This window comes from Lutra lutra, chromosome 12 (genome assembly GCF_902655055.1).
Source record: "Lutra lutra chromosome 12, mLutLut1.2, whole genome shotgun sequence".
Taxonomy (NCBI): Eukaryota; Metazoa; Chordata; class Mammalia; order Carnivora; family Mustelidae; genus Lutra; species Lutra lutra.
Window position 1 is genome coordinate 41651043 of NC_062289.1, and position 16953 is coordinate 41667995.

General features: G+C 37.2%; 1 protein-coding gene across 2 annotated transcripts in view; it reads left to right on the forward strand.

Moving 5' to 3' along the window:
- DSC3 (desmocollin 3) overlaps positions 1-16953 on the forward strand; it is a 49126-nt gene that overhangs the window by 15872 nt on the left and 16301 nt on the right. For both annotated transcript variants that reach the window (XM_047698247.1, XM_047698248.1), the window contains exons 6-11: positions 804-948; positions 6344-6510; positions 9119-9253; positions 9648-9833; positions 16313-16572; positions 16679-16821. In XM_047698247.1, coding sequence (XP_047554203.1) covers positions 804-948; positions 6344-6510; positions 9119-9253; positions 9648-9833; positions 16313-16572; positions 16679-16821 — 1036 coding nt within the window. The remainder of the gene's footprint in view (positions 1-803; positions 949-6343; positions 6511-9118; positions 9254-9647; positions 9834-16312; positions 16573-16678; positions 16822-16953) is intronic.

Sequence of the window (16953 nt, forward strand, 5' to 3'; positions counted from 1 at the left end):
TGTTATGAGTGCTCTTACAGTCAATGGGGAATAACTCAGACGATTTTCAGTGTAATATGGTCAGTTCTGTGGGGTCATGTGGTCCTCACTGTGGTGAAGGAGGGGATGTTTCTCCATGAGAAAGAGGGATTCTTTTCCTAGAGAAGGAAGGGATGCTGGTAAGCAGACATAACTGATGTTTACCACATGACATTGCTTTTGGTTAGAAAATTTTCAACTTGGTGTTGTAATCATGCTCTGAGTAGCAATACTCTATGTTGGCTGATTGAATTTAAATAATAAAAAAAAGAAATACATTCTATTCGACATTATATTGTCCTTTGATTAATTGGCAATGCAGAAACTGGTAAATATGTTCTGTTAAAAAATCTCTTACAAATATGTGATCTATTAGGCAAAACAATAAAAGGTCTTGTTAGTTGCAAGATTGAGAATCATGGCTTTCTTTAGGTAATATAATAGGGATCGTTCCCATTGCGTGAGTTTCATTGTTCTCCCCAATATAACGTTCTGACTATGGAGAGAATAAGAACTATACTCTGAGTCTAATGGACAGAGTTGTCTCTGACTTGACTGTACTTTGGAGTTTTATTTGAAGTGCATTTTTTACCAAATACTGAATTCCTCTTACAGCACTTAAAAGTGTTCTTCTATTTGATGCTTTGATGATTAAAAAAGAATTGAATAGAATTTTTTAAGTCATTAATTACTGGAAAGATTTGCAAAGAAGGTAGCAGATAAAGCATAGTATTCTCTCTTGCTAGAGTCAAGTATTAATGGCTTTGCTTTTTCCTGTTTTCCAGTTGATTGCCTATGCTTCGACTGCGGATGGGTATTCAGCAGACTTACCTCTTCCACTGCCCATCAGAGTGGAGGATGAAAATGACAACCACCCTATTTTCACAGAAGCTGTTTATAATTTTGAAGTTCCAGAAAGTAGCAGAGTTGGTAAGATAATTTTTTTTAATTGAACTTTTCTGTATGTGCTTTCTTTTGCCATTTATATTTTTTCTCCTAGGAAATGTATGTTCATTTCCTTTGCTCTTACTTTCCTTCTTAGTCCTCCAAAAAAAATTTTCAATTTTGCCATCTTCAAGGTGACAGCTTATGCAGTTTGGGCAGCTGGAATACCACTTGCACTTTTTGGATAATTTGTGCCTTATGTTCACTTGATCTCAACATCTGCTGCAATTTGACTACTCAGGGGCCGCCTCAGGGACTTTCCACAGTTCGTTGCCAGGTGTTGCTTTGTTCCTGCACTTCAGCTTGCAGGACACTGAATCCTGGGGTCAGGATTATTGATCCTAGTGTCCCTGTCCCCCCTTTCCTTGTGAGGTGCTTTCTGAGCTCTGCAGCACATTTACCTTCACAGCAACCCTGTCACTTATCTAGAGCAGTGTGTCAGGCCCAGGACCTCCTTTTCTCTCCTGAAATAAAATACCTGGATCATGAAAAAAAAAAAAAAAAAAATCTTGCTCTTAACTATTTTTTAAATCTAGTTGAAAATGCTTTTTACATAGTAAGGATACTAACCTATTGTCACATTGCCAATATTTTCCCAGTGTATTGCTGCTTTTCAATTCTGTTAAAGCTACTTTTTTGAGGTAAAGAAGTTCAGGACTTCCATTTAGTTAAATCTATCCTTCCTTAGACCCATAAAAGCCTATTTCTTTCATACTTTATGGTAAGGAAGTTTTATTTTTTTACTTATGTTTTTAATTTAAATGCAGTTAATTAACATACAATGTATTATTCGTTTCAGAGGTAGAGGTCAGTGATTCATCAGTCTTATGTAATACCTGGTGCTCATTATATCACGTGCCCTCCTGATTGTCCATCACCCAGTTTACCCATTTCCTCAACTCCTCCCCTCCAGCAACCCTCAGCTTGTTTCTTAAGATTAAGAGTCTCTTATGGTTTCTCTCTCTCTCTGATTTCATCTTGTTTTATTCTTTCCTCTTTGCACTATGATCTTCTGTTTAGTTTCTTAAGTTCCACGTATGAGTGAGATAATATGATAATTGTCCATCTCGGGTTGACTTATTTTGCTTAGGAAAATACCCTCTAGTCCCAGTCACGTCATTGCAAATGGCAAGATTTCATTTTTTTGGTGGCTGAGTAATATATATATATATATGTCACATTTTCTTTATCCATTCGTCTATTGATGGACATCTGGACTCTTTCCATAGTTTGGCAATTGTGGACATCGCTGCTATAAACATTGGGGTGCAGGTACCCCTTTGGATCACTACATTTGTATCTTTGGGATAAATAACTAGTAGTGCCATTGCTGGGTTATAGGGCAGCTCTATTTTCAACATTTAAAAAAATATATTTATTTATTTGATAGAGAGAGAGCATGAGCGGGGGAGAGGGGGCGACTCCCCAGTGAGCAGGGAGCCCAGTGTGGGACTTGATTCCAGGACCCTGGGATCATGACTTGAGAGCCGAGGACAGAAATTTAACCGACTGAGCCACCGAGGCACCCCTATTTTCAACTTTTTGAGGAACCTCCATAATGTTCTCCAGGGTGGCTAACCAGCTTTTATTCTTACCAGTTGTATGAGAGGGTTTCCCTTTCTCTTCATCCTTGCCAATATGTAATTTCTTGACTTGTAAATGTTAGCCGTTCTAACCAGTGTGTGGTGGTATCTCATTGTGGTTTTAATTTGTATTTCCCTGATGCTGAGTGATGTTGGACAGTTTTTCATGTATCTGTTGGCCATTTGGATGTCTTCTTTGCAGAGATGTCTGTTCATGTCTTCTACCCATTTCTTTCTTTCTTTCTTTTTTTTTTTTAAAGATTTTATTTATTTATTTGACAGAGAGAGATCACAAGTAGGCAGAGAGGCAGGCAGAGAGAGAGGGAAGCAGGCTCCCCGCAGAGCGGAGAGCCTGATGTGGGGCTCGATCCCAGGACCCTGAGATCATGACCTGAGCCAAAGGCAGAGGCTTTAACCCACTGAGCCACCCAGGTGCCCCTACCCATTTCTTGATTGGATTATTTGTTCTTTGGGTGTTGAGTTTGATAAGTTCTTTATAGATTTTGGATACTAGCCTTTTATCTGATAAGACATTTGCAAATATCTTCTCCCATTCTGTCTTTTGTCTTTTGGTTTTATTGACTGTTTCCTTTGTTGTATGAAAGCTTTTTATCTTGATGAAGTCCAAATTGTTCATTTTTGCCTTTGTTTCCCTTGTGTAAGGGAACTTTTAAAAGTAAAACGTATTATATTAAATATTTTTGTTTACATTTTTTGAGACGTTGGGGTTTTTTTTTACTCAAGACCAGATTATCTTGGGATGATACTGAACCAGTATCTATTTCCCAGAAAATATGAATCCTATCATATCCAAACAGAGTGTAACCTACAGGGTAGTACAGGAATCACGTGTTGTCAATACGATACCAATTAATTATAAAAACAGATAACAGTTATTTAAGCTTTGAATTATATTTAGTTTATATACCTTATTTCACTTTGTCATTTTGTGGGCTTATCATTATTCTCACCTCCAAGAGAAGACATACAGAATAAAGTCACAATAAAATTAAAATTAATATCAATATTTTTATTAGGTTTTATTTAGGAAGGTATTAAATAACACCTATTGAAAACACAATTTTTTAGGGGCACCTGGGTGGCTCAGTGGTTAAAAGCCTCTGCCTTCAGCTCAGGTCATGATCTTAGGGTCCTGGGATCGAGCCCCACATCGGGTTCTCTGCTCACAGCAGGGAGCCTGCCTCCTCCTCCTCTCTCTCTCTGCCTGCCTCTCTGCCTACTCATGATCTGTCTGTCAAATAAAAAAAAAAAAAAATCTTAAAAAAAAAAAAAAAAGAAAACACAATTTTTTAAAGCTCTTATTTTTATTATCTCCTTTCTTAAAACTACTACTATACTACTTCCAATTTAGAATGAATACGGGGATAACTTTAGAGACAGTTACATCATATGTTCTAAACACTTGCTCAGATACATGGAAAACCAAAGTATTCAGGCTAGTTGGCCCTTCAAATGTGGCATTATGATGTCTTCTGAGATTCACAATATGGAAAATAACCATTCACAATAAAGTTGAAAGAATGTGGACTCATTCATAAAGGATGACTTTGCTAACTTGCCTATTAAGTTTCAAGTAGTTACTTAGATCTTCACTAGATTTTTATATCTGCTATTCCTCTTTATATTTTACTTTGATAATTTGATGTCATAGATGTTAATCTCTTTATTACTCATATAGTACAATTAAAAAAATAAAAATTGTTGGTTTGATGTTTAAGAAACCTAGTTTTCGATTTGGGGTCTGTTGTTAACTCACTGTGGGAAATGGTGGAAGTCCCTTTGAGTTCTCTGATCTGTAAATGGAGTTAATTACATTAGATGACATATAATATTTTTAGCTTCACAATGACAATGACTCTGGTACCATTTTCTTTTTTTTCCAAAGAGAGATTATTGGTTGCCAAGTCTTTCTCGAGGATTCTGTTCTCTATGATAGTGACAGATAAGACTCAAGGACAAATTCTTTGATGCCCTGATTAATCTAAGGCACTTGAAGCCTCTCACATGAGAAGGTTTGAGGCAGTTTGGGCTGTGATACTCTGAACTATTAGGTGTTCCTTGACTTTGTCTTAACTCACACACAGAGGTTTGGACGAAGGGTGCTCAACTAATATTTAAGTATAGCACTCATGAAAAGGACTTTTGAAGTCAATATTTTAGGAAGATTTTTCTGTGTAAGTAATGCAGTCCTTACCCAGAGAATTAAAATAGTATTTGTGTCCTGTCAGTAAAATTGCAAGAAGAAAGTATTCTGCCTTACAAAGATTAGAAACTTTTTCTATGCAAACATGGATAAACATTTGTTTTCTTATCATAAGATGATTACTTCATGTCTTTGTATGGATCTGCTGCAAAAATCTTGTCATTATTTATAAATAGGTAATTGGATATTCTCTACTATTTTTATATGTATGTGTATATATACATTTGTTTATACACACACATATGCGCAGATTTTAAGGACATATAGTGAAAAATTATTTAAAACTAATATTTTCTTACATTAATTGGTTTTTATTTCAACAAATCCGTATATATGTGTGATATGTATGTATGTGACTGTATCTGTCTATATATTTTTCCCCAGGTCAGTCTTACCTACAGGGCTATAGGCAAAGTGGATCTATGTATTATATTTTCATGGGCACTGGAACACTGTCCTTAACACTATACAATACCACCTGCTTTGATAGCTGTAATCCTTTACCAGAACAATTTTCTTACATTCTGTACAGATGACAAGTATTAATAGCTCCAACTGAAGAAACAGTTGACTTAAATTCCTCCTGAAGGGTGAATAGTATGAAATTCCTTCCTGAGGGTTAAATGGGGCTGAGGGCAATGAGTGTTGATGCTTAGCAGGTGAGAGAGAACAAGACACGTCAGAGACCAGTAAAAAACATCAGAGAATGGAGATTAGACTGTGAAAGGTCAGCTTGGCCATTTATACAATTATATACCAAGTCAGTCTCGATTTATCTATTAGTCAGAGATTAAATTTAAAAATTTGATTTATGTAGGATATCAAATGGTTTCTCTCTCCAGCTAGATTTGTTATTGAAGTGTGTGGAAATATGTGTTGAAATTCTTCTTTTTTTTTTTTTTTTTAAGATTTTATTTATTTATTTGACAGATAGAGATCACAAGCAGGCAGGGAGGCAGGCGGGGTGTGGGGGGAAGCAGGCTCCCCGAAGAGCAGAGAGCCCAATGTGGAGCTCGATCCCAGGACCCTGGGATCATGACCTGAACTGAAGGCAGAGGCTTTAAGCCACTGAGCCACCCAGGCGCCCCGAAATTCTTCTTTTTTTTAAAGATTTTATTTGAGAGAGAGAGAGCAGGAGTGGGGTGGGGGACAGTGGGAGAGGGAGAAGCAGGCTCCCCACTGAGCAGGGAGCCTGATGAGGGGCTTGATCCCAAGACCCTGGGATCATGACCTGAGCAGAAGGCAGACGCCCAAAGACTCAGCCACCCAGGTGCCCCATGTTGAAAATATTCTTGATTGCCTTTAAATAAGTTTTTAGTAATTTACTGTCAAACATTTTTAACAGTGAACAGAGTAAAAGTGCACTTTGATTCCCAGCATCATAGGGTTTTACATTATAAACCTGAAGTCCTCTTCATTGGTGCTCTCTAAAGATGGAATAGCTCAGATAAGAAATACACTTAAAATTAGATTGCCACTATCATTGTTAAAATTTGAAAAATATAAGTACTCCTAAATATGTTTTGTAGTTCTTGAAACTAAAGGCTTTTTTTTTTTCTTTTTTAACATGTAGGTACTACAGTGGGAGTGGTTTGTGCCACAGACAGAGATGAACCAGACACGATGCATACACGCCTGAAGTATAGCATTTTGGAGCAGAGCCCAAGGTCCCCTGGGATCTTCGCTGTGCATCCCAGCACAGGTGTCATCACCATAACCTCTCATTATCTGGACCGAGAGGTAGCTTTCTGCTCCATGGAACATCATTTTACTGGGGGTTGAGATTCCTACCCCATTTACTGCAGTTTGCTCTCCCGTGATCTTAGGTGTTTCTAGACATAAGAATTCCTGGTCTTGTTACCTGTTTTTTTTTTTTTGTTTTTTTTGTTTTTGTTTTTTTTTTAAATATTACTTCTATTTTCTTAGGTAAGAGAAGCCATAGGATTACTGCAGATCAATTGGTGCTTAGTAGGAGTAGGAACAAAATATATTTCTTATGATAGTTGCTGTTGTTAACTATTACTCTATTCATATATGTGGCTAGTTGGTTCCAGCTCAATAAAGGCTTCAGTTCTCATGTAGGACAATTAATTTTGCTTCTTGCATGAGTTTAGATCATAGACTGACCCCTGTCCAGTTATTGTTGATGGGTGCTTTTTAAGAGGAATGAATTAGTTGATAGTAAGTTGATAGATTATTAGGAAACCTGTCACACTGTTTGGATAATAGTACTAGCATGTTGTCAGGTAGGGAGCACTTTAAGTTCAAATTCTTGATGCATAATTCTATGCAGTCTATAATTTCCTTGCTTGACTAGATAGGTGTTCCATCCAATCTATAGAGGACAAATGTGACAGTCATAGTGATTCTCCTGAATCAAATTACTGCTCTGAATCTTCTGCTTTTTGTTATTGTTGCTCTGTCTATATTGTCAGCCTATGTTTAACTACAAGCCCTGAATTATTGACTGAGGCAGATAAATCGATTTCATGTGCACTAAAGAGCTTGATTACCACACCTCCGTGGTTCCCACTATAACCAGATTAACACAAATAGAGAGATCAGTATGACATGGAGAGATAACGTACAGAAGAAATCAGTGGAATTTGATGCCAAAGAAAAAGGGAGGGGACGATGAGAACCCATGAAAAGAAATCAAAAGTAGTATAAAGGTCCTGTTGGTTATTATTTTTATTTTTGTTTGTGGTCCGGACATTATATGTGAGAAAGCACAGGATGGTAATAACAAATGGGCAAGTTTGAAGGGTCAACATGAATGTGTTTTTGTGTATGTGGGATAGGTAGTCTATGTAGTAATCAAGCAAATATAAGCATCTTCCCTCATTTTTTGCAGGTGGAGAAATGAGGCTTAGAAAAATTAAATAATTTGAGGGTACACAGCTTGTGAGGTACAGATCTGTGGTCAAACCCAGGTCCGTTTTCCTGATCAAAAAAAGGCCAACTGGATTTTTCGGAGAGCAACCTCTAAGAGTGTTGTGAAAACAACACAGAAAATAAAGAAATGAACAAGGGAGATAAAAACAAACAAAAAACCCAGTGCATTTAGAGGAAGAAAAAGCAGGGTATCAGACATTGGGGCCTAAAGGAGGAGCATTTCAGGGTGAGAATGTTGGTTTCCAATGTGGAAGGGGTATAAGCAAAATGAACACCGGAGGAAGAGATAGCAGGAAATTGAAAATGAGTAAAGTCAAAAAGTGAAAACAAAACAAAAAAAGGAGTGGCTACTGGATAGTAAGAGAGGAGGGAAAGGTAACAGAAGTAATTATGTCATAAAGTAGTGAGTTCATTTCATCATCACCACACCAGTTGCAAAAACTCTTCCCTGAAGTCCATGGTGACCTCCTAATGGCTATGTCCACCCATTGCCTGGAGTCCCTGTCTATTGTTGGCACCTAATAAAACTCTTCTCTTTCCTGGTTCTTTTTCCGGTTTCTCTGATCTTTCCATTTTAGTATGTATAGCTTAGTGCTCTTACTTACCCTATTCTTGAAATGCTGCTGCTGTTCCTATTATCCTCAACTCTTCCCTTACCCTCTCCTAGATAGTCTGATTCCTGCTATAATTTCAATGACCATCTACATATTATTGGCCCCCCAATTAGTATTTCTGGCTATGAGCTCTCCCGTAAGTATGGGGCCATACATCCAAGTGCCTTCTGAACCTTTCTCCTTAGATTTCCTGTAGGTGCAGAAAATCCAGTATATGCCAAACACAGTTCTTTCCTTTTGGCCCTCCTTGCTAACTTTGCTAGTGTTCACCTCAGTGGAGAATGGGCTCAGCATTTGCTACGTGACAGTTGATGATACACGCCCTCTGCCTGTCTCAGTAGGATGGCTGAACATCATGCTCAACTTTCTCTCTTCTCTTATGTTTTATATGGAACCTACCATTACATCCTACTGCATGCTAACTCCCAAGGAATTGCCTGTCACTCTTTCTCTCTGTCTTCGCAACTACTGCCTCACATTTGGATCACCTGTCTTAGATAATTTCTTTGATTTTCAGCTCAGTTTACCACAAATGATACTAAATCTTGAAGAAACTTCTTTCTAAAACTCAGATGTTCTTATTTTGTGCTCCCCCTAGGATTCCCACAAAACTTTTCCTAATTATCTGCTACTTAAGTGTAAATCTAAATTCTTAGTATGGCTTTTTGTAACTTAACCCATATTTACCTTTTCAGCTTCTCCCTGTCTTCCAGTTTCTTAAAGTGTATACAAATACAGAATCCAATAAAAGCATGGATAGAAGAGTGTACAATTGAGGTTTCATTTGTAAGTCAAAGCATATGTTTTCAAAACTAATTAAATATTTGCTTTGTTTCCAGACTGTAGAAAAGTACTCACTGATAATGAAAGTACAAGACATGGATGGTCAGTTTTTTGGACTGATGAGTACATCAACCTGTATGATCACAGTTAAAGATTCAAATGACAATGCACCGACTTTCAAGCAAAATACCGTAAGTATTTAATTTCAGAATATGCCTCCACTTGTCAACTGTCATTTGTTATTTAATATGAATTAACAAAATATATATCATACTTTGATGTTTATTTTTTATGAATAAAATTAAAGTTTAAAGAGCTGACATATAATTCTCTTTTATTTATTCATAGCAGTATTTATATTACCTCCTTCTAATAAAAGCAGGTAACATACATCTTCATTTATCATGTAGTTCTTTCATTTCAAGGATAATCCTTAATGAAACAACAGTCCTTGTAATTCATGGCTTTAAATAAGCTAGATAAAAACTATAAGAACCAGTATTCTTGGAGTGGAAGAAGTATTTTATTTCCTTTTTAGAGTTCTTTTTATAAAGTAAATTTTTAATGAGTTTTCTTCTGTTTCAGTACGAAGCATCAGTAGAGGAAAATGCTTACAATGTGGAGATATTACGAATACCAATAGAAGATAAGGACTTAATTAACACTGCCAATTGGAGAGCCAATTTTACCATTTTGAAGGGCAATGAAAATGGACATTTCAAAATCAGCACAGACAAAGAAACTAATGAAGGCGTTTTGTATGTTGTAAAGGTACAGTAATAATGTATAATTGACAACTTCAATCTAATTCATTCAACTAATGGTTTAATCAACTAAAGAGTTTCAGATCAAGGACTCCAGAAGTTGGAATAGAGCTTAGTCTGTTTTAGTCCAGCTGTTCCCTTCTAATGCTGTCTTTCTTCTATAATTTTATTGCCAGTCATTAGTCACCAAGCTTATGCTTGGACATTCTCAATTCTAAGGATCTCCATATCTCCATTGGCAGCTGATACCGTATTTGGAAAGCTTTGATTCTCAGAAGTCCTTACTTCTACTGTGCCCAAATTATTCTCCTTATATCCCCTGGTTCTGTCTCTAATGGTCTGAGTTCCATCTCTCTTAGAAGAAATAGAATTCTTTTGAAAAGATTGCTATGTTCTTTTGAAACTTACCTTCTCTATGGTAAATGTTCCTGATTCCTTTATTCTTTGCATGATACAATTTAGAAACCCATATTCTTTTTATTCTCTCTCTCTCTGGCATATGCCTGGTTGTATCCGATCCTTTATAGGGGGTACTGAGGGTGAAATAGAGTGTTGTATCAGACAGCACTGAAGGAATTTACTCTTTATTTTATATATAGTATTTTTTTTTAAAGATTTTATTTATTTGACAGAGAGAGAGAGAGAGATCACAAGTAGGCAGAGAGGCAGGCAGAGAGAGGAGGAAGCTGGCTCACCGCTGAGCAGAGAGCCCGATGCGGGGCTCGATCCCAGGACCTTGAGATCATGACCCAAGCCGAAGGCAGAGGCTTAACCCACTGAGCCACACAGGCGCCCCTATATATAGTATTTTTGGTTGCATTGTTTTATTCTAGGCTCCAGCTTATGAGGGCAGAAAAGGCCCTATTTGGGAAGGACGGTTGGTTTTAAATTCATAACCCAAAACAAAAAAGAAAATTGCCATATAGGCAGATAAATGAGTCATCCATTAATTAAAGGATGCTTTCCTGCCAACAACAGTAATGGTGGAGACTCGGATACATAAATATCTATTTATAATTATTTCCTTTGTAAAAATTTCCAGAGATTATGGAATAAACTTCAGCAAGTTCTACCCAGATGTGAATAGTCAAATATATTTGTTCCAAATTACTCTCAACATCAAATCTCTATATTTCAGTTTTCTCTAATGTGGTCTGCTCAAGTTGAGGACTGAAACCAACTACTTAAGAAAAACAAAACTTTACAGCTGATAGTAGTAGGAAAGAAAGTAAGCAGATGGTACTGATTGTTTTTCCTCCTTATTGGTCCACCTCCATCCAGTCTTCATTTGGACTCTCCAGAAGGCAGCACCCAAGACAAGGAACCCAGTGGAGGCAAATATTTAGAAAGTGGATCCCAGGAAGCCAGAGTGAAAATGGGAAAGAAAGACAGGAAAGAATGAAAAGCCAGTCAAGTCTGCGTTATTGACTTAGTCACCTCGGGTGTTGGTCCTGCAATGAACCATGAGAATGTACTTCAGAATTATCTCCTGAAAATGTGGTACCTGGGGCATATCCATCAACTGCCTTTGTTGATATCCATGTCCCTCATCAGTTGAAGGTTGCCTCCAGAGAACCTCAGCTCTCCTGCACTTCTGAGCTTCCCTGGGCCTCGTAGGGGGAGAGCACCCTGGTTTTGGAGCAAACTTTGAATCTGAAGAGCTGAATATTTGTGTGCTTGAGATGTAAATCTATCAGCATACATGGGGGCATGTCCACCACAGCTGCAGCTAAAGTCGGGTAGGCTGAGGGTCTATGGTGTATCATTGTAAAAAGAGCCACCATGCGTCAATTTCCAAAGTTATACACAACTACATAGTGCAGGCATTTGTCTCAAAATTGATGATTGCCAATAGATGTTCCGTAAAAGATTTCTCCCGGACACCTCGTCTATGCACCCCTCACTCCCACTTTGACTTCTTTCTAGAAAGAAGTCAAAGAAATAGCTTGAGATCTGAGATGGATAGATTATGCAGTAGTTCATGTTAAAGACCCAAGCTCAGACCTTTTAGAGTTCTCCCAATCTGCTGCTTGATTAGAAGGCTGCTCCTCTCTTCTCTCTCATTTAAGTCCATTACTAAAGACCCATTTTTGCTATTTTTTGTTTTAAAGATTTTATTAATTTATTTGACAGAGAGGGAGAGATCACAAGTAGGCAGAGAGGCAGGCAGAGAAAGAGGAAGGGAAGCAGGCTCCCCACTGAGCAGAGAGCCCCATGTGGGGCTCGATCCCAGGATCCTGAGATCACGACCTGAGCCAAAAGCAAAGGCTTAATCCATTGAGCCACCCAGGTGCCCCATTTTTGTTACTTTTTAACTCTCAGGGATTTTATCTTGTTTCAGAAGGCAAAATTTAAGTAACACTAGAATTATATTTTTATTATGAGTTTTTTGACCAATACAAAATGAATTTTAGTATACTTTCTCAAAAGAATGTATTCTTAAAAAAGAAATCACAATTATGTTAACACATTCCATTTTGTTTTCCATATTCAGAGTGCATTTTTTCCCTCAAGGAGTGTTGATCACAGAGACATTAAGAAAAATGTTTCCAAATATTTTCGGAAATTATAGCCTGTATCCTAGAATATTTCTCACTCTGTGTGACTAATAAACATCTGTTTTATTTCTGATGAACAGCTTTTGGGTACCATCTCAAGATTCCCCAGGAGGGAGAGCAATTAGATGGTCATACTTTATTTTTTTGTCTTTGGTTCAGTTTAAGTTAATTTCACATATGAAGAATAAAGAAAATCCCCCCAATAAAATTTTTATGCATTTATTCCCGTTATCTTTAAATATAAGGTAGTCACATTTATATTCTATAATTACATCCTAGTTCTTATATCTAGGAAATGCTTTTAGACGTTTAAAAGCAGTTTTCAAGTACTGGTCACCTTTCATGTCTGTCACAAGGAATGAGGCTAAGCACCATAGGTAGATTATAGCTGGTTGTCATCCCTTTTTTTTTTTTTTTTTAAAGATTTTATTTATTTATTTGACAGAGAGAGAGAGATCACAAGTAGTCAGAGAGGCAGGCAGAGAGAGAGAGAGAGGAGGAAGCAGGCTCCCCACTGAGCAGAGAGCCCGACGCGGGGCTCAATCCCAGGACCCTGAGATCATGACCTGAGCCGAAGGCAGAGGCTTTAACCCACTGAGCCACCCAGGCGCCCCTGTCATATCCCTTTTAAGACAAGATATTATTATTATCCTTTTTTCACAATTAAAAAAAGATACTTACAATTTTCTTTTGCACAATTTCTGTTAAGTTTTTTTTTTTAAGATTTTTTTTTCTTTATTTAACAGACAGAGATCACAAGCAGGGGGGAGAGGGAGAGAGAGAAGCAGTCTCCCCGCTGAGCAGAGAGCCTGATATGGGGCTTGATCCCAGGAACCTGAGATCATGACCTGAGCTGAAGGCAGAGGCTTAACCCACTGAGACATCCAGCCACACCCTCCCCTTCTGTTAAGTTTTTATGGCAGTATTAGGCTTGGCTTATAATAATAACTTATTTTGCTTCTTTTCCCAAATTCTGAAATTGTAAACAAAACAAGAATACTAGATTCAAAAGATTTATTTTTAACCTTTGAAATGACCCTGTGGTTATTCCTGTCATTCTTTCCCATTTCTAGATGAGGAGGCTGAGTCACAAGAAGTGACTTGCCCCCTTTGCTACAGATGGGAGGTGATGGAGCCAGGATGTAAATTCAGATGCTCTTGATGCAGAATCTTCCTCAGAACCACTGAGGACCCCTGGGTCATGTTCCCCTTGTCTCTCTTCTTTTCCATACTAGGGTTACTTGGCTTGATAAAACAATGATTTTAGTCACACAAGGGGTCTTTTTTTGGAACTTGAATTAATTTCTACTTCTGTGAGTTTACTTTTTTTAAATTATCTCCTTCCTCTGTCATTATTAGATCCTTGATAATTTTACCTTCTCTCTTTCTTTGAGCCATTCATAATAGTCTCTAACATTTTGGACAATAAAATTTGCATTTTCCATGATATATTTCCCTTTCCATATTTTATGCAAACCCTTAGAAAACTTGAATTCCTTACACAGTTCCTTTGGTGGCCACAGTGGTCTTTAAAGGTGTCATTCTTTTCTGTGCTAAAGATTTGTGTTTGTGTACTCAAGTTGTATCTTTAAGTACTTTCTAACTTTGAGGCATCTTCTATTTTAAAATCAAACACTGGGAGCATCTGAGTGACTCAGTAGGTTAAGTATCTGCCTTCAGCTCAGGTCATGATTCCAGAGTCCCTGAAAGGGAAACAAGCCCCACAGAGCAGTAGGGAGTCTGCTTCTCCCTCTCCTCTGTTCCTCCCTGCTTCTTGTGCTCACTCACACGTGTGCTCTCTCTCTCTCAAACAAATAAAGTTTTTTTAAAAAGTTTAAAATCAAACATTGTATGATCAAGGCATTCTGAAATCTATCATTCTCTCATGTAGGCTACTTACACAATGATGGCTAGGAATGAACTTTATTCATCTCTTTAAACCAAAAAGAATTAAATAATCAGTAAGTTTAGTTAAACCAAAGATTGCTCAAATATACTTCTTTTATCTGAACAAAGCTTCCAAACGTTGCCTTGTTAGTTGGTGTCTCCCATTATTGAATTATATTAACTGTTAACAAAACATAACATCACTTTTTTCTTTCAGTTGCCTGTATGACAGCCTGAGAGATTCTCATAACCTATAGTGGAAAACACTCACTGTGGGCTTACAGTGTTAAATGTTATTCTTATCACAGTTGTGCAGGAGACAAAACTTAGTCTCAGAGAGATTAAGAAACTTAGCCAAAGTGGCACAGCTAGGGTGTAGTAGGACAGGATTTGAACCTGGGTCTCTTTGATTGCAAGTACCTGCTCTTAAGCACTAGGTTAAATTGCTCTGTGTAGCTATGTGATCTTGGATCTTGGATCTTGTTAGCCTCTCTATTAGCTATAAAACATTAAAAAAAAAAACTTCTCTCTTCCTCCCTAGTAGCTATTCCATTATAACAGTGAAAATGAGAACACTTGGTAAACTGTATTATTATTCTGTTTTTAGAAGTCTTACATGTTCGTGGGGCTAATGTTAAACAATTTTCCATATTGGATAACTTTTCTGCATCCATAGAGCATGAACTGATGCAGTCTTGAGCTCAAGCCTGAGTAATCTTTCCATCCCAGCATTTCCTTTCTAACAGGTAGTGCACATGGGCTTGAGTGAAGAAGATATTGTTCTCAGCCATTCTCAACGTGGAGGTTCCATGACAGAGCAGTACTTCATATTCTAGGGAGCCATTAATATCGCAGATATAGGACATTTTTGAGCTTCTTAAAAAAAATTGGTTAAAACATAAAGCTAACTTGTGGTGGAAGAGAATTCCTGTTTTTTCATTAATCACTGATTTCATCCCACCAGATTTCCAATCTTGCAGAGTTTTAAGCCTCTAAAGCAATATCCAGTGTAAGCCTCAAAAAATTACATAAAGCACTTTTAAGGCTTTAAAGGGCCCTGGCTGGAATAACTACACCTCCTCAGAGCAGCAGCTGTTTTGTGAATTTCCATCCAAGTCTCATTGCCAGCAGATGCTCTCATTCTCTGCATGATCATACCGACACATGTAATTTGTGAGATAGTATTCATTAGTAATAGATAAACAGATATTCTTTTTCCCTCTTGACTCTCCATTTTCTGGAATGTTCATAAAAAATAAAAAAGAGTTTCACATATATTTCATGGATTCTAAGATTTAGAAATTTCCTTGACTGCCTAGTGGACTTATGATATTAGTATCTCAGCTTGATAATAGCTAGGTATGGGGAAAGTTTTAAAATAGAAATTTGACTCCTCCGTTTTGATCTTTCAATGATCAGCCAATGATGGTTTTAATAAGTAGAAAGGGAAAGAAAAAAAAATGCTTTAAGTTTGCAAAACAATTATGGGCTTGCTTGATTTGCTGTCTAAAATTCAATTTTAATCAACAGATTCATTAAATATTTTTAGAGGCTGATGAACCAGTTAAGCAGTATCATATAGCAGAGGGATTATAGTGTGGTGGTTAAGGAAAGGAACATAGGTAATAGGAAGCAGAAAGTCCAACAAAATTGCATTCTCCTGGAGTTAGATGCCCCTTACACCGGTCCTTTAGTGCTCTAAAGCAGGGCCGTAAAAACACTTTTTTTGTTTTGTTTTGTTTTGTTTTCCCATTATCTCCAGGTTCAGAATAATTTTTCCTTTGTAAGAATAAACTATAAAAGTATTTCAGCAATTATTTTTCTGTAACTCCATACGACCACCTGCAGAAACTTTCAGACCACTCTTGCTAAAGGCTTTGTGAAGAATCACCTCTCTCTGTAGCAAAGGGTAAAAGTCAATATTGATTGAATGGGAACAAAGAATTTTTGCGGCACTGTTCATATTTACAGAAGGTCTCTTGTTATTTGAAATACTGTATGTATTACACTGATGCTGATATCCATTTGCTTTTTTAAAAAGCCACTGAATTATGAAGAAAACCACCAAGTGATCCTGGAAATTGGAGTAAACAATGAAGCTCCGTTTACTAGAGATGTTGCACTCAGAATGGCAACCATGAACCGAGCCTTGGTCACAGTTCACGTGAGGGATCAGGATGAGGGGCCTGAATGCAGCCCTGCAGCCCAATATGTACGGATTAAAGAGAACTCAGCAGTGGGGTCAAAGGTCAATGGCTATAAGGCGTATGATCCTGAAACTAACAGTGGCAGCCACTTAAGGTACAAAGTCTGTAACCACATAGGAATAATATATTTGTAATAATTAAGATAGTAACTTACTTTAATATGTTTTAGATTACTAAGACTTTTTATTTTATATTAATAGGTACAAAAAATTGCATGATCCTAAAGGATGGATCACCATTGATGAGATTTCAGGATCAATCATGACCTCCAAAATCCTGGACCGGGAGGCCATGACTCCCGGAAATGACGTGTATAACATTACAGTTCTGGCAATAGACCAAGGTAAGAAAAAGAAATTTTTTTTAAAGTTTTAATGTGGTATTTTAGAAAGGAATTGGAGAATAAACTGCAGTTCTTATTTTGCAGACTTTTTTTTTTTTTTAAAGATTTATTTATTTATTTATTTATTTGACA